The sequence below is a fragment of the Dicentrarchus labrax genome, unplaced genomic scaffold (genome assembly GCF_905237075.1).
Source record: "Dicentrarchus labrax unplaced genomic scaffold, dlabrax2021, whole genome shotgun sequence".
Taxonomy (NCBI): Eukaryota; Metazoa; Chordata; class Actinopteri; family Moronidae; genus Dicentrarchus; species Dicentrarchus labrax.
Window position 1 is genome coordinate 13,083,733 of NW_026136724.1, and position 25,169 is coordinate 13,108,901.

Genomic DNA, 25,169 nt, shown 5'->3' on the forward strand with positions numbered 1-25,169 from the left:
GAATATTGATAGACGCAATACTTTTTTTTTTATTCTTCACTCAGACTCCCAGAATCCTAGAAAAAGAAGTGTATTGCTCTCAATAGCAACAGAAAACAGTAGATTTATTATCATGTTGATGGAAGCAGACCTCAAGGGTGTTTTTTTATGTTATGGGTCAGGAACCCAGAATGAGTCACAGGCCTGTTTTCTGTGGGTCCTCACATGTCTGGAGTGTGTTTTAATGAGCCCCCGGTACAAGGGTGATTGATTAACTTTGATGCATTTCAGTCCCATGCTGAATGAGCTGAATGATCTTGTGGTCAATGCTGTTCAAGGGTCAATCCTTAATCCAAACATAAACTAAGTATTAACCCCAGCATATAAAGCTTAAGTTTTTTTTCTCCCCCTCTTACTTTTTCTCTGTCTGCAGGGCTATTCCTAAAACAGTAGTTAATGCTCTGAAATGGATAGCACGTCTGTTTCTAGAGCAGCCACACAGCAAGATTGCTAGTGTGATTATAGGTAGTAAAAGATTGTTAGAGTTGTTAAATTTGCTACTTCTTATTTTAAACTGAATCTTGGTTATTTATTTGTTCAAGACAGTTCCATCACTCTTCTGCCATTCAAGCCTATTAAACCATACTGGGTAATTCCAAAATATTGGCACCAGTAAAAGGCAATGTGTCCAGTCAATACTGAGAAATAAATTGCAGATGTGGTTTTAACCAACTAGGATTTCTCACATTGAGATTGTAATGAACATCTGAAGTTGTTCATTTTGGTATCTTTTAGCTGCCCTAAATATTTTCCTGAATTTCTAGTAGGTAACTGGGATCAAATTAATTAAAGTTATAGCAGCTTTTGAAATAACTCAGTAAGTGTTGGCAATCCATCCCGAGAATTTCATTTCACTTCTTTTTTATTTTATTTCTGGGGTTACATTATAGATATAGGGTAATGCAGTTGAAAAGACTGACGGTCACTTTCTTACTGAGATCCAACTTCTTCTGCACTTGTATCCCAGCCAACCATCACCACCACCTGCTTAAAACTGCCACTTGTTGGATTCGGTGCAGCAAATGATTAAAGCTTGTTCTCAAGCTCGGGAAGCCTGCATTCATGGTGTCATGTAATGTGTTGAACATGAATGCCAACTTAAAGTGTGCATGCAATTGCTCATGGTTTGTCTTCTGGATTTAAGGGTCTCCATTTCTGTTTACGTTATGCTACAAGGCCTGGTGTCTAGACTAATTTGACATGCAGCCAGGAGGGAAGAGGAAAGGGAGAAAGGAAGGAAGGAAAGAATTGACGAAGAGAGCAAAAGGAGGTGGAGGGAGGTGACAGCAGTGGCAGTTAGTAATTGTGTTGATGAAAACCAGATCTCCTTTATCTCTCCTTCACATTCTTTCTCTCCCTCTCTCCCTCTCCTTCCACTCTCCATTCTCTCCCACTTTGTATCTCTCCCTCTCTCTCTCTCTCTGAGGCCAAAAATAATGAGGTCACTCCCCTCTCAAGGACCGTTCCATATAAAAACCCTCTGTGTCTCTCCTCTCTCTCATTCCATCTCACGCTCACTCTTTCCCTGTCCACATCCCGTCTTCCACGCGACAGGCCTGCTCCTCACTGCACCCATATTAGGGCATGCACTGTCTCTCTAACCCCCCTTCCACACACAAAGAGGTTCCTAAGTGACCCAATATGTCTTATTGTTAACGAAAAGGCAAACTCAACAGCTTTGATCTCTCATTGTGTACACTGCTTGTGCACTCTGCTATGTGTGTATATATATCTCTGCTTATGTAAGGATGTATTAGCTTGTTTAAAAATACCTCTTTGTTGAAATAACATACAAAGACTTTTTCTATTCTGGAAGGTCAAAAGTCAGAGTCTGTATTATTTTGTACTGTATACTAGAGGTTCTCATGGATCGTTGAAAACCCACCTGAACCTGTAGCATATTGTTGAAAAAGGGGGACCAAATTTTAAAAGGGACCCGAGGACAACCAGACCTGCTCCAAAATAGACTAGAGGGTAATTAGACCCGATCCAACACATGGCCCGGACTGTCACAAACAGAGAGAGAACACTAATGAAGAAACAACCATAAACCAAAAAGTAGCCGTTCACAACTTATGCCTTGTCTGAAAAATCAGATTTTTTTCTCCTGCATTACATGATCAGAACTGAAAGTCCAGTTAGATCCACTCAGATATTAGATGGACACAATTGGCCTATATATTATTTTACATATATTTATACATATTACTATCAGTCGAATGTCAGTTCGAATGCCAGTTCAAGGATGATCTCTACTGCGTAAATGTCTCTGCTCGTCTGTTTTGTGTACTCTGTTCTGGTGTGTATATTCCTTAACCCTCCTCTCAGACCATTTGAGATCATCATCCTGATGACCATTTTCGCCAACTGTGTGGCCTTAGCTGTCTACATCCCCTTCCCCGAGGATGACTCGAACGCCACCAACTCCAACCTGGTGAGTAATCTACAATATTTAAACTGCTTCACAGTTAAATATGCTCGCTTGTTGTTTGGTCCAATATTTGGACATATAAAGAAATTAAATGGGGACTAAGAGAGTTTTAGAGAAGAGAATTAAATGGGGACAAAGAATTTGCCTTTCTTTGAATAATACCTTTTTTGAGCATTATTTGCTCTTATCATTGCATCCAAACATGCAACAGAGTTGTTGATTTTGATGTTTCACTTTGAAGCCTTGAGAAAGTGGACAGTTTCATTTATTTTGACAGAGGACTCTTGAGTTGTATCAAATAAAGTCATGTGAGATGATTTGATCAAAGGCGAAGCATAATTTTCTTGTGGGCAACAGAAAATCTTGGCTTTGGAGAAAATAGTTGGGATTGTGGAATTGTGAGGTCTTTTGGTGGACTGACTCAAGTTGTTTTGATTGAAAACTGATTTTGTGGCTGCCATAATGTCATCTAGTCTAGTGAATTAAATGTAGTATAATTTGATATTTTTCAAGTAAAACAAAAATATCTTACAAAACAAAGACATCTGTTGCTTCAAAACTCAGTTTTTCTGACCACTTCTTGCCAAACCTCTTATTTAATTACCTTGACCTGGCTGCTCACCAGGGTTTGTGTGTGTGTGTGTGTGTGTGTGTGTGTGTGTGTGTGTAAAGCAGCGTGTGGAATTGTGTTTATATAAATCAGTATCCATCCATACATTAGCTATACCTGGAGCCAATCCCGGCTCACATTGGGCGAGAGGCAGGCTACACCCTGGACAGATCGCCAGTCAATCACAGGGCTATATGTATGTCTGTACAATTTATGTGGGCTTTTAAATGTGTGTGTGTGTGTGTGTGTGTGTGTGTGTGTGTGTGTGTGTGTGTGTGTGTGTGTGTGTGTGTGGCGTCAGCTTGCATATGTATGCCAGTGTATTATTGTGAGAAGGACACTAATCCCTCTAAGGCCATGTAACATTTATCACTCTCGTCGTTCTTTCTTTCTATCTTTCCTTTTTTCCAAGAATGATTTTTCCACATTTACTAATTCTTCAGAGTTCATGCTGTACTATGGTTTTCAGATTGCTCGTTGTGTGTGTATGTGGACTCTGCAGTGCGCCAGTTTCAATGTGTCCATGCATTATGTAATTGCTGATTTAGAGAATTTTAGGGAGAGTTTTACTGTCATATAGTCTGGACAAGAAAGGATCCAGCGGTCAAAGGATCAAGCAAAAAGACTATAAGGGTGTGACTTTTTTGACATTTTCTCCATTCATTAAATTACTTTTGGCTCACTGTACATCTGTGAGTAGAGAAATAACATTTGTTTTCATTTGTTTTACTGTGTATCTACCCTCTGATTTGTCCTTTAATGATATAGTGTCAGAGCAGGTATATGAGTCAGTGGAAGAATAAATAGGACTGAGAGAGGACAGCTGTTTTCATCTTCTTAATCGGTGTCCATCACCCACTCTCTCTGCCTCTCTGTATCTCTCTCTGAATTCTGTATACATACATACAGCAATTCCAGTACGCTTTTCTGTAGCACAGTCAATGTACAGTAAGGCGTCACAGATCAAGTCTCAATGAGCACAGACATCACAGTTAATGATTAAGCATTCTAAGACATCCCTTAGCTTCTTTAAGCTCTTCATTAGATACATCCCATAGAGATCCCACTTGTATTATCCAGCCTGTCAAATCATGTCAAAAATATTGAAATTAGCAGGAGAGAGCTGATGAATCAACCAGCAATGAGTATATTCTATATAACTCAAACAGAAATGAAGGCACCTTCAGATGCATTTTGAAAGCTTTGACTTCCAAGATAAGTAGTCCCCAATGGAAGCAGGTGGCACAGCTGTTATATGGTTGTAACACAAAGAAACTGTGTGAATAATTACTTTTCTTATGTAGCCTATGTATAATTGCATTTAAGAAAAATAGTACGTGTTGTTCTGTGGACAGTCTAGACTGGATAATAGTAACAAGTACTGTCTCTCAATGTCTGTCAACACAATGAGGAGAATTTTAACACTGCTCTCTTTGCCGTTTTGAAACAGTATACAGCATGATTCATCGGTATGCAGACACACACACACACACACACACACACACACACACACACACACACACACACACACACACACACCACCTTACACTTCCATGAAACGTTTGGCCTCTTAAATGAACCTATTTTCAGGTCTTCTATTCTTGCAGAGTTATTTGGGACCCTACTGGTGACCCCCCCACTAGTTAAAGAACAGATACAACACACACATGGACGCACACTCACACACAACCTATTTACCACCACCACAGCTGTGGTCAATTAGTTTTATACCCTTCTAACAGACAGGAAGCAGTGTGCAGTCTGACCAGAGGCTTAACATTACGGTTGAACCATGTATCTCTGTGTGTGTGTGTGTGTGTGTGTGTGTGTGTGTGTGTGTGTGTGTGTGTGTGTGTTTGTCTGTGTGTGTGTGTGTGTGTGTGTGTGTGTGTGTTTGTGTTATAGTACATTTTTTGTGTATGTATGTGGTATTAACAAGTATACAAGTTAGGGAAGAAGGGGGAAATGCTGCACAACTGCTGATTAGCCTGCCTGAAGTGCATCTTAATTATGTTTACATTGTGTTTGCAATATGCATTCACTTTAACAATTGACTTTATTCAGCTCTCTCAATGGATTTGAAAGGCAGTGATTAAACCCATGGTTATACATAATCCATATGTCTTCCCATTGGTTCATTTTCCAGAGTTTCTATTATGACTCTCATTATACTGATATCTTAGCCATTTAGATGATGGGTTTATCCCGACCTGCCTACAGTGACTGTTTTGCTTAAGGACACTCTAAAAGACCAACAGACTCTTGATACCTATTTGGGAAGGATGAACCTGTGACCATATTGTCTTACCAGTTAGAAACCCTGCCAAATGTCTGAACATTGTCCTTGTGCTACCTCTCATTATACTGTGAGTTTAGGCCACAGGAGGGTTTTAAATATTCCCTGCATCAAAGATCTTTTAATTCAGCACATCCTGAACCCCTTCTTATTTCAGATTTTTGTGTCATCCTCCTTCCTTGTTTAGTATTGTTGTCATTTGTTTTTCTTTTTGTCATTTTGGGTGACACATTGTGCTCAGCCCCTTGTGGTCTTGTTTGCTCACACACATTGTTTTTTTCCCTTCCCATTTTGTCAGTTTTTTTAGCATTTGCAAATAAGCTTAGCTTATACAAAGTTTTATCCTTTCATGAAGTATAAACCCAAAACAGTTGCCTCATGGCTGTGGCTCAGTATCCTGATTATGCTCTTTATATTTACCCCTGACCCTATGTGTGATGGAACCTGAGTTTTAGAATCAATATGGCACACCATCGCTAGATTTTAAGTCTTTCTTATGTAATACCAGAGATCAGTTGTATTGCTTCCAGTACAAGATTTCTATTTCTGTCTGCATCCCATAATGTGCAGCTCTGTCTCCTTGACGACATGCCCAATAATAGCAGCGGGAGAGGTTGTCATGGATATGGTAACCGTAGTGATGCTCCTCATCTGTCCTTGGTTACAGACGAAAGGGTAGGAACCAAAGTGTGAGAAAGTCTTTTCACTCAGGGAGGAAATGTATGCTGCACTTTGCACTTTAGTTCAACATTTATTGGTTAAAAAAGTGGAAGTGAAGCTTGAGTAAAAAACCTCTGTTCACTCCCTTTTGCTGTTCCGTCCCCATTTTTTTGTTTCTCTCTCTCCCGTTCCCCCCCTCCCTTCTTTCCTCCATCTAATATGATCAATACGGTTACTTTGACTGACAAAATAATGTCGTTATAATCAAGCAATTAGCTTATCAATACACCTGATTAGACACTGATTGATGAAGAAGCAAGAACACACACACACACTTTTGACACTAAATCCCGTAAGCAATAATGCGGCTTAATAGGATTTACAATAATTGAGGTTTGAGATAATACTGCACGTGGCCACATTCAGGTTTAGCTGGTATATTTGATTTCTATATTGTGTGAATACATTTGATTTTTGTGTGTGATTAGGTGTGTGTATGTGTGTGTATGTGTGTGTATGAGAGGTAGGTGACAAGGTGTTTAGTGTTAGATTAATTAGATGCTGGCTCAGCAGTAGGCATGTGAAACAAGTCAATGAATAACCTTTCAGAGGTTAATGGACCCCATCACAACACACACACTTACATCACTTTTCTCTTTTTATATAAATAATAGGATTTGTAATTTGTTCAACTGCATAAAATTACCTATGTTTGCGATTTCCTGACAGGTGACCTCTTATGTCCGTGTGAATATGAATGCCGTTTCTCAGTGGCAACCACAGACGAACAGTGACATTGTTACACCACCACAAGACCTACAGTATTAGAGAGGAGGTCACAGTTATTATACATTAGATATAGTTGTTGTATTGTATTGTATTGTATTGTTATATTAGTCATTCCAAAAGCATGTGGCTTTGACATAGGTTAATGCAGTTAGTGCCCTGTCTCATACCAACAGTCTACGTTGGTTTCTTTTAACCACGCAAACAATGTTCTCAACACGGAACTTAAATAGGCAGATTTACAGCTGTGCTACAGTACAATTTCTTAATAATTGATTTCACTATACTCCAAGGGATGTTTAGTGGCTTCTTGTCCATTGCCTAATTTGTGCTTTTCAGTCACCTTTTCATGGAGAGTTCCTTTGTCTTTATGGTGTAGGCTTTGCTACATTACTGACTCACTAAAAGCTGGACCCTCCAGATACAGGTGACGTTTTAAATTCTAAAATTAATTGGCTGCACCAGTGATGTTGTATGTATGTATGTCCTATTACATATTTTTGACTAGATAGTTTCAATTCAATTATTGTTGATTAGTGTAAAAAAAGAAAAGAAAAGAAAAGCAGCATTAACTTAAACTACTAGCTCTACTTTGTTCTTTTGCTCGCTCACAATTGACCTCTGAAGTGACCTCTGCGTTTCCTTTTGGATCCAATATGTTGAATTTCATTAAATTAATAAAATCACCTGAGTTTACTACATTATAAAGAGTCCATTACAAATATATTGCTCCAAATATTGTCTGGTGTCTGTTCTTGACTCTCCACATGTCCTCCAGTCTCTCTCTTCCTCTCCCCATCATTTCTGCTGTAGAGGATCAAGTTAACATGCTGTTCCTTTGGGTGCTACTCTGCTGGTTGCTAGGAGTGTCTATTTATAGTTGGAGAGGAACGATCAGCATCTATCTGTACGTTCACTTATCTAAACAATGTTGGCCTGGGCTTTCTTGTGGTGATGTGTGCGTGTGCACCTCTGAATAGTCACAGTGGAATGCAACCTCTCACTGTGCATCCGGATAAGGATGTAGATGTATGTGTGAGTGTCTAGTGGTATATGTGGGTGTGTGAATAGTTACAGTGGAATTTGATGCATTTATTAGTATATTACATTCAGTAGGATGAGTGAGTGTGACAGAGTGTGCACGATTCACTATATCTTATCTGGTCTATACACATAGGCCCCTCTGCTCTGCACAGATGGGAAACTTCAAATCTCTTGCAAGTTTTCTGCAGCAAGTTCCAACCATGCTGTAGCCTGGGGAGTCATTATTTGGAAATTATAAATGCTGTTCCCCTTTTCAGCTCCCAGAGGAAACAAGGAATACCCCAGTTACCATTTCTGTTAAAGACATGGGTGCTTTCCAACTCCAAAGCTACTACTTCAGAGTGTTGTTTGGTTTCTGCTCCAATGGTTCCATATTTTACCAGTTCCTCACTGCTGCAGTGAACCAGCCTGACTTTAAATACACCTTAAACATAGGGGAAAAGGAATGCAATCTACATTAAAATTAGTTTTTATTTGTCTTTTTCAGTCTCATTCTTGTCTTTTTTTTCTCTTTTAATTCTCCCATTCTTATGCAGTCTGAAAGGTCACAAATATAAAATGGGAAACAGGAATACCTCCATCAGCAGAGGTTTATTGAATAAATAAGCCTTGAATTGATTAGTATTGGGCATGTTGTTATTGTTCTTTTTTGTTCGCCATATTTATGTTTTTATCTACTGATGGAAAGCTGTTGGTAAGATTCTAATTCACGAGTCATAATGGCCATAAAGCCACATGGAAGAGATAATGGCTTGTGGTTGGTATGTTACAGGAAACATAAAGCCACTATTGAATCATTGTACAACAAAGCTGAGCTAGTTCGTATATTGAGGTGATTGTGTTAGCTTGTATTTTTACATTTTTGCAAGTTTTTTGCCGGTTTTTATTTGTCACATTATAATAAGCATAAAAAGACTTGGATTGAAACTGTTTTGTTTTTGTCACTCACTCAACAGTCTTCCTCTTTGGAAAAACTGCATTGGCATGACTGTTAAATAGAAACAAAATGTCTAAAGCATAACATTGTTAACTGCTTTGGTGTTATCACTGTATAATTATTTTGAATTGAAAATACATAATTAGCAAAACATTGTGTTATTCTTTGTTGTCTCAGGCTTCCTCCCTCTCTTTTTCGCTCTCTCTCAACCTCTCTCTTTTCTCCATCGCTCTTCTCCTCCACCTAATAAAAGTGAAAGATAAAGACTCTAAATGATGGCAGCTGTGGCACCACATTCATTACAACACCATTTCCTCTTCCCTCTCTCCTTGCCTTTTAATAGTCCCATTTTGGTGATAAAGATAGGGAGATTTCCACACAAACCTCCTGACCTCTCCCTCTTTCTTTTCCTTTGCTTCCTCTTTCTTTTCATATATTTTTCGTTATTTAAAAAGAAAAAGTGTTGGCCTTTGCATGTCTGTGTGTCTGCCAGTCCAAGCTAAAAACAGCATATACAGAGTATTTTTAGGTTTTTGAGAGAACACTGTCCCAGGCATGAATCCCATGATTTCTGAGCAGATCCCTGGAAATTTTCCCATCTTACGCCCCCTTTACTCCAAACCTGCATACCAGACCACTGTGATTTTTAGGCTATGTGTGTGTATATTTATGTGTGTGCATGTGTGCGTTTGTGTGTGGGAGGACATATATAGGATCCGTGGATATGCATGTGGATTTGTGTGATGCCACATTTCTGCACTAGAGTCATTTGGCAAACAAATCATGTTAAATCAGGTCAAATGAGCCTTATGAAACTAAAATAAAGTTTCCTGATGCGGACGCAGAGGCAAGAATTATTAACATTACATTACCGTCTGAAAGAGGCTAGTAATGCTGAGGTGAATTCTTGATAAGTTGTGTGAAGCTCCAGATGTGCCAGTGGAGACAGAGGCGGTGAGGGAGAGAATGAACAGAAAGAGATAGAGCAGGATATTTTTACTGAGCTAAAAGTGTCCACCTCTGCCTCTCATCGACCCACATTACTGCTCCTACAGAGCACGCAGAGAGAAAGAGAGTAATGTCTCTGTCCATCACTGAAACTCAAAGTTCTCAGTGCAACCTTACCACAGGGAGCAATGTCAGTCTTAATGTCCTCATTTCAATTAGAAACGTTCTCGTCATAGTTTGCTATTATGGTAAATACAGTAGATTTAAGCTAAGTGGTTCTGTTCAAGGTACATTTTCCGGCCAATCAGAAAGTCATTTTATACCAGGCAGGAATAAAAACACAAAACCTCAGGAGGGCAGAGCCAGGTTTAACACATGTTTAGTGTTAACTGTGCATATGGCAGCATGCAAATGACATAATAGATATGCTTAACTAGCCTACCAATCAGTATAAAGCAAAATAATGTATGGGTGATCACTGGGGTGATGTGTTAAGGTTAGTGTTGAGTTTTAAGTTTACATTTTAATAAACCCCCATGGGGAAGTTAGCATCTCAAATATTTAGGAGCAGTGGGCAGCCACAGCGCTCTCCTCTGGTCAAGGACAATGTCAGGGGTACTACCTCTGCATGACTTTGCTCTTTATTTTACATTTTATAAACCCAAGCTGAGACCTGTACCATTGCTGTATGGCACATAGAGATGTACCAATCCACTCTTTTTCAGTTCCGATCCAATTATGACACCTGAATTTGGCACAAAACAGGACAAAATGGTACAGTAGCTGTAGCTCCATGTGCACTATTTATATGCACTAGTTGCTGCTTTAAAGGTTTACAAGGACATACAACGAGTAAAAGGTAATAGAAAAATCACCTACAAAATTTAAAGAAAACACTTTTCTCTTCCCTATCCTTTTCTCCTCTCTTGGTCACAGCATGGTTAGTGCTCAGCCTGGTAACTGTATACTAGAAAATCTGAGCTTAATATGTAGGATCATCCCATCTCTGGCATCCCTGTATCAGACACACACACACACACACACACACACACACACACACACACACACACACACACACACACACACACACACACACAACAAATTGCTTATACAGCAAACATTAGAGCCATGGCAACAAAGGTAATGGAAGTGCACAGTAGATCTCTGGGCAAATTAGAGTGGCAAACAGGTGTAATGTGTACTCTGTGTGTGCATGTGTGTGCATGTGTCTTCATCATTCCAGGCTAATATTTGACCAGCCATAAAAGCCTAGTGTGGTGACATCACCAGAGGAGTAAAGCAAACGGCACACCAGCTACTTTCAGTTAAAAGGCCCTATCAGTCAATCCCTACTGAGCTTAATGCAAAATCTGTCATTTGATTTCTTGAGTAAAACTATTGAGGTGCAAAAATTGACATTTAGAAGCAACAGGAAGAATCAAAATTGTCAATAATAGAGACTGCAGTCTTAAATTGTCATCACTGTGACGTTTGAATGAATGGTCCGGCAGTAATGTTCCTGCTTGTTAATGCGTTCTGATTGCCCTGAGATCAAAGGTAAAAAGATAAATATCTCAAATCCCATCCAGTGCAGAAGCCTCAGCCTCACTTGCTCACTGAATTAATAGGTGATGCTGTGTTGCAGTGTGTGCTGCTTCTGTTAGGGAGAACTAGCAGTCATGTTGGTGTGGTATTCACTGACATTTAGCCATCTGGTCTGGGATCTGGCAGCCACACACACACACACACACACACACATACACTCTCTCTCTCTCTCTCTCTCTCTCTCTCTCTCTCTCTCTCTCTCTCTCTCCTTTCTCTCTCTCTATCCCTCTCTCTCTCCCTCTTATATACACACAACCACACACACTCACACAAGGTGATGGTGCACATAGACATACACATCCTGGTTTGAAACTCTGGCTGTTGATAAGGTGTGTCACTAGGATGCAGAACACTGTGTGTGTGTGTGTGTGTGTGTGTGTGTGTGTGTGTGTGTGTGTGTGTGTGTGTGTGTGTGTGTGTGTGTGTGTGTGTGTGTGTGTGTGTGTGTGTGTGTGTGTGTGTTTGTGTGTATGCGTGTACCTGCATGCTTGCTAGTGTGGTTTGTGTGTTTTGCCTGCATCATCAAAGGGCTGGGTTCCCATAGAAACAGATGTTGCCGTTCTATTCCTTGGTTGCAGCATGACTGTGCGTGTATGTGTGTGCGTCTGTGCGTCTGTGATATACCCTGAAAGTATAACATAGGGACACCTGCTTTTTAATTTAATACAGTGATGAGGTGAGTCCCGGTAAAGGCCTTATCCCTTCATTGATCTCCATCATTAAATCCATGCCAACAACAAAGCAGATGTAGATGAGAGACAAGCACATTGAGGATTTTTTTTTAGCTTTGAGATAATTGAGATGTGGATTGTGCGAAAGGGTCTGCCACTCAATTTCTAAAAGAAGTTCCTTATATTTTGTACATTCATCATTTAAGCCTACCTGACATGCAGTCAGCAGCTCCAGTGTTTGTTTTATTCTTGCGATGAGTCATCTACAATGTAATAGTGAATTCACATCAGAAGATGAATATCGGTTCGCTTTTGCTTCTGGGTCTTTATTGTTCATTGTTGAGAGGCTGGTGGGAGGCAGATTGGTCATGATCAATAGAGTGGCCTTGTTAATTCTGTGAAGTGCTGTTTCCACTCATATCTATTCACTGAAATCGGTTTATCATGGAATCAATAGGCATGAATATGAATGTGTTATTGTGTGACAGGCATATCAGTGCTTTAGCATGTTTTTTTTTGGGTGTCAACCAGTTTCTAGAGCGTATGTGTTAGGAAGTATTGAAAACTGCTAACATTTGAGCTCTGATAGCTTCCCAAAAGTAATCTGCTGCTTTTGAGCTATTTTCTCAGAACATCAAATCACATCAAACTGTACAAATCTTAAGAAAGTTCAGTAAGTTTAGTTTAATTGTTTATTGCATGGAAAGTAGTTGCCATTAAGTTTTTAATCTCCAGATGTCAGACTTGCCTTAAAAGATTTTTTCAGAACAGATTAAGGCATACCAGTGACTGCAAGAAATACATTTTAGGTTTTGTGAGACAATTAACAGGAAAAACAAAGCAGAGAAATAAACATTTACCATACAATGTCATATAGATTTTTTCAGAAGTTACTCTAATCTTTGCTTTTTAAGGATTACTTTTACATCTTTAGGTCTCTATAAATGACCAAAATCATCACTTTACACAACTACTGACGATGGGTCTCAAGCCAAAAATGTTGGGAACCACTGCTTTATGCAAATACCTGATGTAGGACACTACATACTTCAGCTAGCTATTTCAGGCTGCGGCCATCAGTACACATTCATTCAAAATCTGATTTAGGGACAATGACGTGGCAGGATAGCTTCTTGTCTATTAGTTAAACACACTGTCAAATTATATTTACCGTTTGTCGATCGTACACAGTGTTAACATTACGTTAGCTCTCTGGCTCGTAGCTGAACCAAAGCGCTCTGTGAGCGGATGAAACCAGACACATCTCTTGTTGCCAAGTCTTATCTATGGTTCATCCTATTTACTTAAGTAGTGAACAACGTTTGCATTAGAACCTTATCGGATGGTAGTGATTCTTCCAGGTATTAGGAAGGACGTCAGATAAGGTGTTACCAGGGACATGGCTTGTAAAATGCATTGAAATATAAAATAATGATCTTTTTTTTTTTTCTTCGGCAAGTGAACATGATATTAGCAGGATGATGCCTTTCGAGGTGTCCGTAATCAGGAATTAATGGACTTTGCGGAGGCAACGCGTCATATGGTTCTGGCCTCCCTGTCCTCCATTGATTTCTGATAATGAACACCTTTATTATCCATTATCCCTTACGTAATCTACAGCATGTGTGGTTAACGAGTTAAAATAAATAAAACCCAACTTTATTAGCAACTTTGCACTGTTGGACCACAAATGTGCATTCTGTGCTTTTTCTTATTTTGTTACCATTGACTTTACTAACTGATACTATTGTAACTGAATCAAGTTGACACTGATTGTGAACAGAATGTCTATGGTATAGTTTGTGTGAACTTGTGAGATAGCAGACAGCATGCCCTTGAATATGTATGTACATAACTGAATAGAAGTCTAAATATAAGATGGAAAAAGCTCTTTATAGCTTTAGGAAAGTCTTTCATCGTCTAGTTTATGTGTAATGTACAATCACAGTTAAGTGTTAAGTTAACATTGCATGATTTAACATGGCAGCTAGATGTACAGAGCAGTGTTTACTCTCTATCAAGGAGTGTTTACATGTCTATTCAATGATACAGGCTCACATACACTATGTGGTTTTTGTGCCAGTGACAGAATCTGGATCACTGACCAGACCTATTATCGGTCGTTCCCTACTATTCTTTCTCTCCTCTGTGTTTCTCTCTCATCACTTTTTCTTTCCTGTCCTCCTGCTTTGTAGGACATCTATCAGGTGTGTGTGTGTGTGTGTGTGTGTGTGTGTGTGTGTGTGTGTGTGTGTGTGTGTGTGTGTGTGTGTGTGTGTGTACATGTGACAGCGACCTCCCTCCGCTGCACCCCCCACACCCTCCTGCTCCTGGGAGGTGACCCAGTTTCCCATGATCCAATGCGGCTGCTTCTGCTGCGTCGTTGCCGTAGCGATATTGCTCGGTCCTTTAATGCCGACTGTGACTGCACCATGAATAATGGATAGAAAGAGTGACAGAGTATTAGAGAGAGGGGGTGAGAGAAAGGAAAGGATGAGTGGAGTGAGAGGAGGGACTGATAGGTAATAATAAAGGAGGGAAAAAGTCCAAATATTAGAGGAAGAGAAATGTGGACAGAGGGGATAAAGTGTTATAGAAATGGAGGAGTGATGGAAAAGTGAGAGGATAGAAACAGAGTACTAGAGAGAGAGAAGTATGAGAGGAATAAAGTGAGTGTTTGCACATATTTAAATCGAATATTTCATATTTGTTTAAAGATCACATTAAATCTGCCCTGGAACTTTGTGGAAAACATTGCATTTGTACTGTTGACTTCATGCTGTAGTTGTTGGTAGAACTAAATTGTCCAACCAATAACATCATCATAATTGTTTTAACAATCCCACCTTTCTGAACTGTCTCCATAACTAATAATCCATTGATTTACTTCAATATTGATGAGGTCTAATGTCCTACCACAGGAAATACTTCACATTAGGGAGGCAATGATAGGATTTCATGGGGAAAAGTTATGTACAACATTGAGAGTGAGAGTTTACAGTTTAAAAATAAACTTGTCAGTGCTGGTAAACTATTCAATGGCGACACTGTGTCTAAAGTACTTCAAACATGCTGCATATTTTGGATTTTTAGTTACTTTTAGGGTGATACAATATATCTGAGATAAATTATTATTTAAAGTTTAATTTTCCACGGTAAATTTGTCATTGTCATTTGTACTTGATGAAGGTGAAATCCTGAAGACAATGCCTATAAATATACATTTTGCATCTGTTGTAAAAACGTTCACGTTAAATGATTTGGTGTACTTTTGAAATACTATACTTCTATTGAAATCACCATTAAGTGATCGTTATGTGTAAAGAAGAAGAGGAATATAATAAAATGGAATAAGTATGTGTTACAATCGTGAGAAAACAACAGTGTTCTCATATCTAAACAAGGCTATTGGCTCAAACAAATCAATATCTTCTATTTATCATTAATTGGCCTTATCGCCTGCCATTTCTATGCTTGATTGTACAAGTAGACGCAGCTTATGGGTAGTGCAGTGCAGTTTCTTTGAAGCTGAAGGCCAGATGTACAGGTTAAAGAGGTCTCTGTACAGTCAGCAAGTCAAACAAGTAACATGGCAATAAAGGCTTTGGGACACATTCTGGTGTGTTAGTGTACGTGTGTATGTGTTGTGCAGGTGTGTGCTTTTGTGACCATTTGTGTAGCTTGTACCTAGTTAATCTCTGTTACTGCTGACTGCAGCACACACCTGTTGAATAGCACTTTAGCTGTCACACACAAATACACACATCCACTCTTTTCTCTGGAGCAGACACATACACACAGGGGCATGTAGAGGTGGCCGCCCATTACTCTTCTGCCAGAGCTGTCAATCTGTGGGCTGAGTTAGTAACAGTGGGTTCAAACACACACACAACAAATACTCTCTTTCATTGGCTTCTGTGAATAATACATTTTACTTAATCTAAAAGGCTTTTGAGTGCCCACACAGCATTTTACTTCAAAGCAGGAAGTTAACACAGGCATGCATACATGAAAGAAAAAAGTACAGCATGTAAGCAACCAGCCATGCTTGCTTAACGGATGTTGTGGGGGCCGAAAACATGTCTTACCTCTCTGTTTTCCTGTAGTAAAGGTTCCAGTGTGTTAATTGCGCATCCACAATCCTAAAGAGCCAGCTGTAAGGCTGTAAAGACTTTCTTGTTTTAAACCAAGACCTCTTCAAAGAAAGAGGGGGTAGAGTGTCACTGAGAAATGCAGGTTTACATTGAAGTTTAACATTGTAAAAAGTGTTGCACACTGACCAAATTTGCCATCTGGGATGTTTTCAGAGACCTTTAATTTAAGCATACATCTTTTTGTAATAACATATGTCCTGTTTCATTATTGAACTATAAATAAAATGTCTAAAATGTCCAAAAACAAAGAGAAGAATGCTCATTACATTTTTCCAGAAACAAAGGTGAAAATGGCCCAAACCAAATTATATTTAAGTTACATTTATATAACACACATAAGAGATGAGTATTTCATGTTGCAAATTGCAACTTATATGATGCCGATTTGGTGAATCCCCTCGCCCCTGGAATAAAACAACCAGACATTTTTGGCTTTGGATTTCCTTTTTTATAGAATCCTCCAGTGAACCAGAGCTCAAAAAGAGTGAGCTGTAATACATGTGCTGCACACACAAACAGTCAACATACTGCGTCTGTGGCGACACACATTCACGGCACATGGTTCAGAAGGTTAGGCAGCATATGGCTCCACATGTTAGCTATTAGCCTTTACGATTAGTCTCACCAAGTCTGCTTAACAAGGACTTTGATGTGTGTGGGGCAGCGAAAGAGAGAGATGCAAACAGACATACAGAAAGGGAGAGAAGTACAGTTTGTAGCTGACTATTGGGAGTCGGAGGGTTAAGAGAAGGATATGGAGGAGACAGTAAGAGGAGGAAATTGTGGGGTACTGTGGGGTAGAAGAGCAGCAGACGAGGAGCATTGGAAAAGAGGGGGTACTAGATGGATGATGTTTATTATATTGGCACAATTTATATACAAATAATTTATACATTGTGCTTTTTTAACCTTACTGTGATCATCTCAAAATACTGATCGCTATCCTCATAGATCTGGCATTCCAAGCAGGTTTAAACAAACACTTAAAATGATTGAACACAATCAAACTTGGATCAGAACTTGAGTGCAGAGGTGTAGTGGTGAGTGTTGGTGATCATGACTAGACAGACAACCACAACACAATTTGAAGCGTTTGCTCTTTAAACACTGTGACAATGAAGTCCACCATTAAGGTTAGGCTGTAAATCTTTTAGATAATGAACAGTAAGTCACAAGACTGTAGATGCATTGTGGGTTGGAAACACAGTACACTGGGCATACATGCAGGACCTCAGCTCTAACATAAATAAAGTGTGCATAACACTGCCCGAAGCATCCATGTCCTGTTTGTGGGCTGTTGTAACAAACTACTTCCTCTTGTCTTTGAAGCAGCCTGTGTCTCAGTGTGTGGAGTTGCTTCGTGGTAAATCTCTCTTTTCCCTCTTCCTTCACTGTAGTTATAAAAGGATACAGATTGTTTCACAGCAATAATGACTTGGCAGTGAGATTCGAGCCAAACTTTTAGGTTGCCAGGCAACTCGAGCGACACCAGCGACCGTATATGGACAATTCTGTTTTTATCTTTGCTTTCAACTTTACTTGTCACTGTGACTCTTTCTTTCTTCTCACACTTCCGATGTTTTTTCTCCTTGACTTCCTCTGTCTTAAACTGCAGTCAGGTGTCTTCTCTCTCTGCACATTCCCTATCTCTTTTTCTCAGTCTTTCTCACACTGTTGTTTTTCTCTTATGCTGTTATACAGTTTCTCACTTATTCCAACTGTCTTTGTTTGTCTTGTTTCTTTTTGTCCAAATTAGTAGCTTGTAAGGGGTGTGGTTAAGAGGACATAATAGTATAGATGGAAGTATAGATGGAGGGAGATAAAATTTGATAAAAGTGAAGAGTGTTGCATAGGAGAACGTTATATTACAGTATGATGTAAAGAAGAGGAAAGAACAAAACACGCAAATACACTGTACTGCACAATGTATACTGTAGACTTGTTATCATCTTCATAGACTATAGTTAGTCACTGCTGCCTTGCAACCTTTGCTCTTTCTGTGTCTTTCTCTCTCACAATAAAGACTAGGGGTGAGTATTGGCAAGAACCTCACGATACGATACATATCACGATACGATACGTATCACGATATCACGATATCACGATATTGCGATTAAGTAATTTCCCCACGGTATTATTAAAGTATGTCTGATAAATAGAGATGAAAACACAAGTACCTGTATATGTACATCACATGATACTGATCAGAGGACAAATTGAGTCAAAACTATTTCATTCAAAACAGCCTCTCCATTTTATTAATTTCCATGACATTCACTGAGAAAAATATTGAAAATAAAAGGCAGTGTTACACACTGCAGTTGAAACCATAAAATTAAGTGCATTAAATTTCTTGTCACTGAAAGTACTGAAATATCTCAAAGTAACCATTAATCTCTTTTCCCTGACCAACAAATTCAAATCATTGTAACCTGCAGTACGACTCACGGTGCAGCTGAAAACATAAAAGATAAAGTACCGTTAATCCGTTTTTGCGGCTGCTTCTGTGCTAATATATCGGCGTGGTGTCTTGCTAGGTGAACTCGCAAGTTCGCTGTGTTCCCACAATATTTCACAGCAGCGAGACAAAGCTTACAAACGGCATTATCTTTATCCAACTCGTTGTTCTTACTATCTTTTTTAACTTGGAAGCCAAAGTGCTTCCAAACATCAGCTTTAAACTGCGGAGGCGTTGTTATTTTGATAGCCATTTTGGAAAGTGAGCCACTCTCTCTAATACAGAAATACATGCGCCGCACAGCAGAGTCGCTCTTCGGTGCCATCTACCGGAGTGGAGGTACGGAATCTTTGGAGTTGACAAATCGATATTGGGCGGCAAAGTGTCGCGATATATTGCCATATCGATATTTTTACCCACCCCTAATAAAGACAGTAAAGAAACAGATCGGCTGTTTATAATTCCAATCTAAGTCTGTATGCATATGTAGGAACTAGATAGTGAGGGTAAATCAAAGGTAGTTTTGCTATATACCGTTTTACTCCTACATGTTTTTAAATCTCTCTGTTTCTCCCAGCCAAATTTCCATTTCTGCATTTTTTTTTCTCTTGTAAAGAAATTTACACATGGTCTCCATCTGTGAATTTTGTTCCCCCCTATAACTACTTTGGAAGTAAGGAAGTATTGCTGAATCCCGCAAATCTTTTCAACCTGTTCGTATACAAAAGTTAAAGATCTTTGCATAGGAATGTTCATAAACAAGGCCAAATCTCTTCTTTACAGCCCAGGCACAGCATGTGCTGGCTGTCAGTGTCTATAAGTTATCTCTGTATTTGAATTTCCTCAATCTATCACCCCAAGTATCATCTGGACAAGTTCAATCGCCAGTACTTTTAAGGCACTCTTACGCTTGGCTTCTATATATATATATATATATATATATATATATATATATATATATATATAAAACATTGGATTTTTATCCAAACGTCAAACTTTAAAAAATGCTGAGTTATTTTGCTTTGAACTGATATTTTCAGCACTTGAACCAAAAAAAAAAAAAAAAAAAAAAAATCCAAAAAAATTTTAAAATTTTTTTTCAGGCCAAAACTAAAAAAAAAAACTTTTTTTTTTTGTAACTTGTACCTAGATGTTTCTGATGATTCTCTGCTGTAATGAGTTAGCATATATTTCTATTGTGAAATTTGAATGAACTTTCTCACTTAAAAAAGCTGCTGCATGTCCTTACTCAGGCATAGAGATCAATTTATTTCCTAAGATAATTAATTTCCTTTTGATAAATATACATTAAGGTTTACTTTAGGGAGAAACTAAAATGTAACAGCCCAGTAAGTAACCTTAGTTTTTTTCTGCTTTCACTGAAAGGAAATGTTCAAACATCGTATGACAGTCATGTATGCACCTAACCCATCTAGTTTAGTATATCAATACAACTGGTTATCACTGACAAAGCTATGAAAGATGTTTTCCCTCCTAATTATATGGCTGGGGGGTAACAGGGTATGATGCACATGAAAGCATCCCCCCTCCTCTTTCCTCTCCTCCTGCTTCTGCTCCTGTCTTCTCCTCTCTCCTCTTCACTTCTTATCTCTTCACTTCTCCTTCTTTTCCAGCCTCGCTCTTTCCGTGTCTGCTCCCTGATCTAATTAAAATGCCATCTTCAGTTCACTGGTGAGCCCCCTCCCTACTTCTCTCTCTGTGCTCTGCTGCAGTGTAAACACGCTGTGTCATATTAAAAGTCTGAATACGCTGTGTCATGATTTGGAAGCTTATAAGGGCTGATCCGCCATGTTTGACAATTTGACTGTGCCATGTTAGATGGGACTATGGAAGGGATTTTGAAGATATGACATGCTTAGGCGTGCTTAGGGTCATTATTGCCACCATTGATGTGGAGGTGAGAGCAGGTTTACGTCACGTTGAAGTTCGCAGCTATGGATTCAATTCTCATGTCAGATACATCAAGTGTGTGAATACCTGTCTTTTCTTGTAACACAGACCTAATGTGATGGTGTCCACACCAACTCCAAACATATAGGGAATTTTCTGCATTCTAACAATCTCTCAGTCCCTTTTGCCCCAGGCTCCGCTGCCTGATTTAACGACACACACCATCACACTCAAGTAAACATGCACAGAAAAGTGTTCAGCGGAAAATTCAACAATGCTCATGAAGGTGATGTCAAATTCAACCCACACAGACACACCAACTCCTTCACCATCCTGTGTTGGTCTGCTGATATCTCATCAGCTCCTAATGAAAGCTGACAGATTGACAGTGTGAAGCAGCCTTCCAATTGGTCCCGAGCTGTGATGTAACCTTGTCTATGTGTCGCATACATTGTTGAATGAGTGTTAAACTCTAATCTAATTCTAATCTTCAGCGACCTCAAAGTCAGATTTAATTATGAACTCAAACACTCAGACACAGCTAGATTGAAATGCACACCCACCCACTCACATCTACACACATACACATACTCCACGACCTCTGGTTAAAATGGCACGAATGTGGCAAATACTGAGGTTTTTTTTTTGTTTTTTTTTTACTTCCGATGGTTGGCACCTTCAGTCTTCGCCACTAAAACCTGTATTATAGCAGCAGCATGCTAGCTACCTAGCTTACTATTAGCTCTGCTGTACCATTTGGTCTCAGTGAGCAATGCTAACAAAACGTGGAGCCATTTCAACTAATGTTTCAATACAGAAACTTGTTCCCAAAATATGGACTGGAAGAGAAAAATAACAGACATTCTAATAGTGGTAGCATCTTTTTTTTAAAAAACCCAAACAAATCTGCTACATGTTTTCGCACATGCTGTCTCACACCTCTATTTAATTTTGTCTTTTCTGTCTCACTAATTTTTCTTGCCCCCCCCCCAATCCATCTCTCTCACTCTCTCTCTGTTGCTACCTGGCAACAAGCTGGTTTCCTTGGTGATGGAGCTTAGTAGCCTCACATTTGCAGAGACGGGGGTGTGTATGTGACAACTAGTACACACAGAGCATGCATAAAACGCATGTTTGTACTTGTGCATGCATACACATGCCGAGAAGGACTTTACACACACACATTCACATATACACACAGAAATTAACACTTTTGAGCCTCTTTTTAAACCAGTGAATCATTCAGTAAATTGCATGAGGTAATGGGCGCAAATCCCTGCAGTCAGGTTCCAAACTCTTGTTGAGAGCCTTCTCAGAAGACTGAAGGCTGTTATAGTGCCAATGGCACTTATCATGTAGCAAGAAATGTTTGGATGTCCACATGCTGTACTTCTGGTCATGTAGTGTGTAACAGAAGTGCTGTCATTTATCTGCTTTTCTTGTTCTGTTGTCTGAATACTACACAGAATGACTGGTTTGATATTTGATTTATATATTTTGAAGTCAACGCTTACTCAGCAAGGTAATACTGCCCCGCGGTAATATTTGTTTGAGTGGTGCACATAATGCACATAATAAAATAAGCTGTTACAGTACATATTTTTGCTATATTCTGCTTATATGGTGCCTTTCTACCTTCCTCTGCTCTCTGATTGTGTCCCAGTTCTGCTTTTTTTCATTCCGCAGGAGCCAGGTTTATTTGTCAAATGAATTGCCTGAGAGGTGTGCTGCAAATTTTAGAAATTGTTTGTCAGTGTATGAAAGAACCAAGAGAAATGATCTCCCTCTGTGACTTTCACACTCAAGTTTTAGGTTGTAGTCACGAGGGAGACAGATGGGCTGTGAAGTTGGGTTTGGCTACAGTGTGTCCGAGAAAGAAAGAGAGAGATGTTTATCAACCACTCAGCAGCTCACGCCTTCTCAAACCGTGGTGGTGCGGCTCTGTTCTGTTTACCATGTTTGGAGAAAGAAGGTGAACAAGTGACACAAAGGCTTGGGGAGAGAAAGAGGGCAAGATAGAGAGAGAGAGTCTCCAGTGTTAAGATGACATTTTAATGAGTCAAAAAGGCATAGAGGGATGGAGGGAGGAGTAAAGACAAGGAGAGGAGATTGTCTTGTCTCTCTAAACTGAAACTGCATTGCCAAAATTACATAGCTTTTATCCGTGCATGTATTTTTATTTAATTTAACCACTTTAGTATTTATAATTATATACATTTTCAATTAACTGTTTATTGTTGGTGCTTTATTAAAAAATGTTGGTACAATATGATAATACTAGCCTCTAGAGTTTTTAATTATCTTACGCTGGCTACTGTAATTGTCATCTTTGAGCGACTTGGCTGTGTGAGTTAACTGGGGAGAACTATTTCTGTGAATCTGAAAGAAAAGTATAGTTGCCATAGCCATATTCAAGCCATATTTTTTTGTAATATGGGCTGGGAAATATGGATGAAATCAGTACAAAAATGTTAAGAATATTTTTCTGAAGTATACATACAGGTCATATCAGCTGTTGCTAACTAATGTTAATTCCATAAGTAACTCGATGGCAGGCCAAAATATAACTTAGTTCTTGTCTGATTAAAGTGCTCTCTGCAGCCGGTGTCAGCCAAAGATTGTTTATGGATAAAAGAAGCATCACTATGTAACACCACTGTATCACTACAACAGCTTTCTAACTTAGGGGGGCTTGTGCAAATTAATAATGTCTTTGAAAAAAATGTTGCAGTAGTAATAGTTTTTGTAGTACTGTAGTAGCAGTTGTATTAACATCTGTGATTTGAGCTGATAGGGATCAGGTGAGATTTGCATGTGAGGCTGGCTTCGAATGAGTGGCCTCATCTTCCACTGCTCGCTCCTTAACTGGTCCTCATATCACAGAGAGGCTAATTGGAGAGGAATTACCTCAACAAGTCTTAATGACATGCTAGCTGCAGACACAGAGGGCTCTCTCCTTCAACAGTAATGAGTCAAACTCTCAACACCTCTCAGTGGCTTGCTTTCATTTACCTGCTTCTTAGCCAGACGAGGGGGTTTGTTAATCGTTCAAGAGTAGATGACAAAATACTGCAATTTATGGAAAAGATCAGGTCAGAGAAGAATAGATTTAAAATGGTGGGAAAATGTTCCTGTCATTATTATGTATAACAACCTTTATACTTCCTTGTGATGACTATAGCATTAAAAGACTCAGGTGATCAAATAGTATGGCCTTTGAACATACAGTATCTTAAATTCATTTAGAGGTTTATAGTACAGTGAAGTGCAGTCACATCAGATAGGTATAGAAGATATATACAAACACACACACACACACACACACACACACACACACACACACACAGCATCTTTCTTTCTCAGTGGGTCACTGACCTTGGCAGAGAGGCGGGTATGATTGGCCATCTCCCTGTGGTCTGCGTGTTTCATGTGTGTGTTACGTGTGTGCGTTTGGCCTGCTCAACCCTGTAAGCCATGTTGTTGCCCTAGCCCGGTGTTATAGTCCATCTGTCTAGGCCGTTAGCCAAACAGCCCTCTCTACTCGTTCTCTAGTGATTTCATCATGATGGTTGTTGAATGTGTCTGATAGAAATGATACAGCCCTCTGGTGGAAATTCACTCCTTAATTGAAATACGGTCATGTTACCGTGTAAGACTTTTTGTGAAGTAAAAAACTGGATAAAAATATTATTTGTCTAAGGAAAGATTCATAATCTTTATTTATACAAAAAAGGTTTGCCAGTCGAAGCACATCAATGCTTCACTTCAATCCCAATGCTACATTTTCATGGGAAAACACGCTGATATAAAGTACTCATTCACACAGTCTCCATGGGGCTCTGAAATATCCCTCTCTGTGTCCCTTTTTGTAACCACCGGCTTTGAATTGTGGCAGGCAGCATGGCAGTATGTGTCTTGAGTGTGGTTTGCTCAGTGATGTGTGGTTTGCTCAATGATTCATCTCAGTGCTTAACTTGTGTGTCTGTGTCAGGCCCTCACCTCTGAACTCCCCTCTTAGTCACAGAGCAAAGTGCACCATCATACTGACAATCACAAAAACACACACAAAGCTCACCAAACTCTACATACACTATGTGCTGTCAATCATTTCCCATCCAGCACTTAAACTTCCCACTAACCCACCACCATCACAGTGAAAAAAAGATCAACCTGGGACACATGGACAAGCTTACAGACATGTACATAACTGCATAAGCAAGAGAAACCTTTGGAGCTTTGAAAAATGTCTACAGAGAGTATAGAAAGACATTGATCATCAGAATCTACATACCGGTATATACACATTCATATACTGTACACATCCATATTACACTTAGACCAACTCAGCAGTCAGATAGAGGCTCCTTGAAAGCATCACATATATTTCAGAAATGCTTTCAAGTTTGTGTTATTGCTTGTGTGCTTGCATCTGTGTCTTTTGTATGTGTGTAAGCGTGTCTGAGCTGGCTGTATGTGCACTGACCTGTGTGAATAGTGACTGTGTGTGTGACCAGTTGTTCCATCAGCTCTTATTTACTGTCACTCCCCTTGACTTCTCTCTGTTTTGCCCACAGGGCATAAAAACTAGTCCAGCAGACAAGACTTTCCTTCATGTCTTG

At 39.3% G+C, this 25,169-nt stretch overlaps 1 protein-coding gene across 15 annotated transcripts in view; it reads left to right on the forward strand.

Annotated features, from left to right (window-relative positions):
• cacna1c (calcium channel, voltage-dependent, L type, alpha 1C subunit) overlaps positions 1 to 25,169 on the forward strand; it is a 185,502-nt gene that overhangs the window by 53,759 nt on the left and 106,574 nt on the right. For all 15 annotated transcript variants that reach the window (XM_051392190.1, XM_051392192.1, XM_051392191.1 and 12 more), the window contains exon 3: positions 2,368 to 2,473. In XM_051392190.1, coding sequence (XP_051248150.1) covers positions 2,368 to 2,473 — 106 coding nt within the window. The remainder of the gene's footprint in view (positions 1 to 2,367; positions 2,474 to 25,169) is intronic.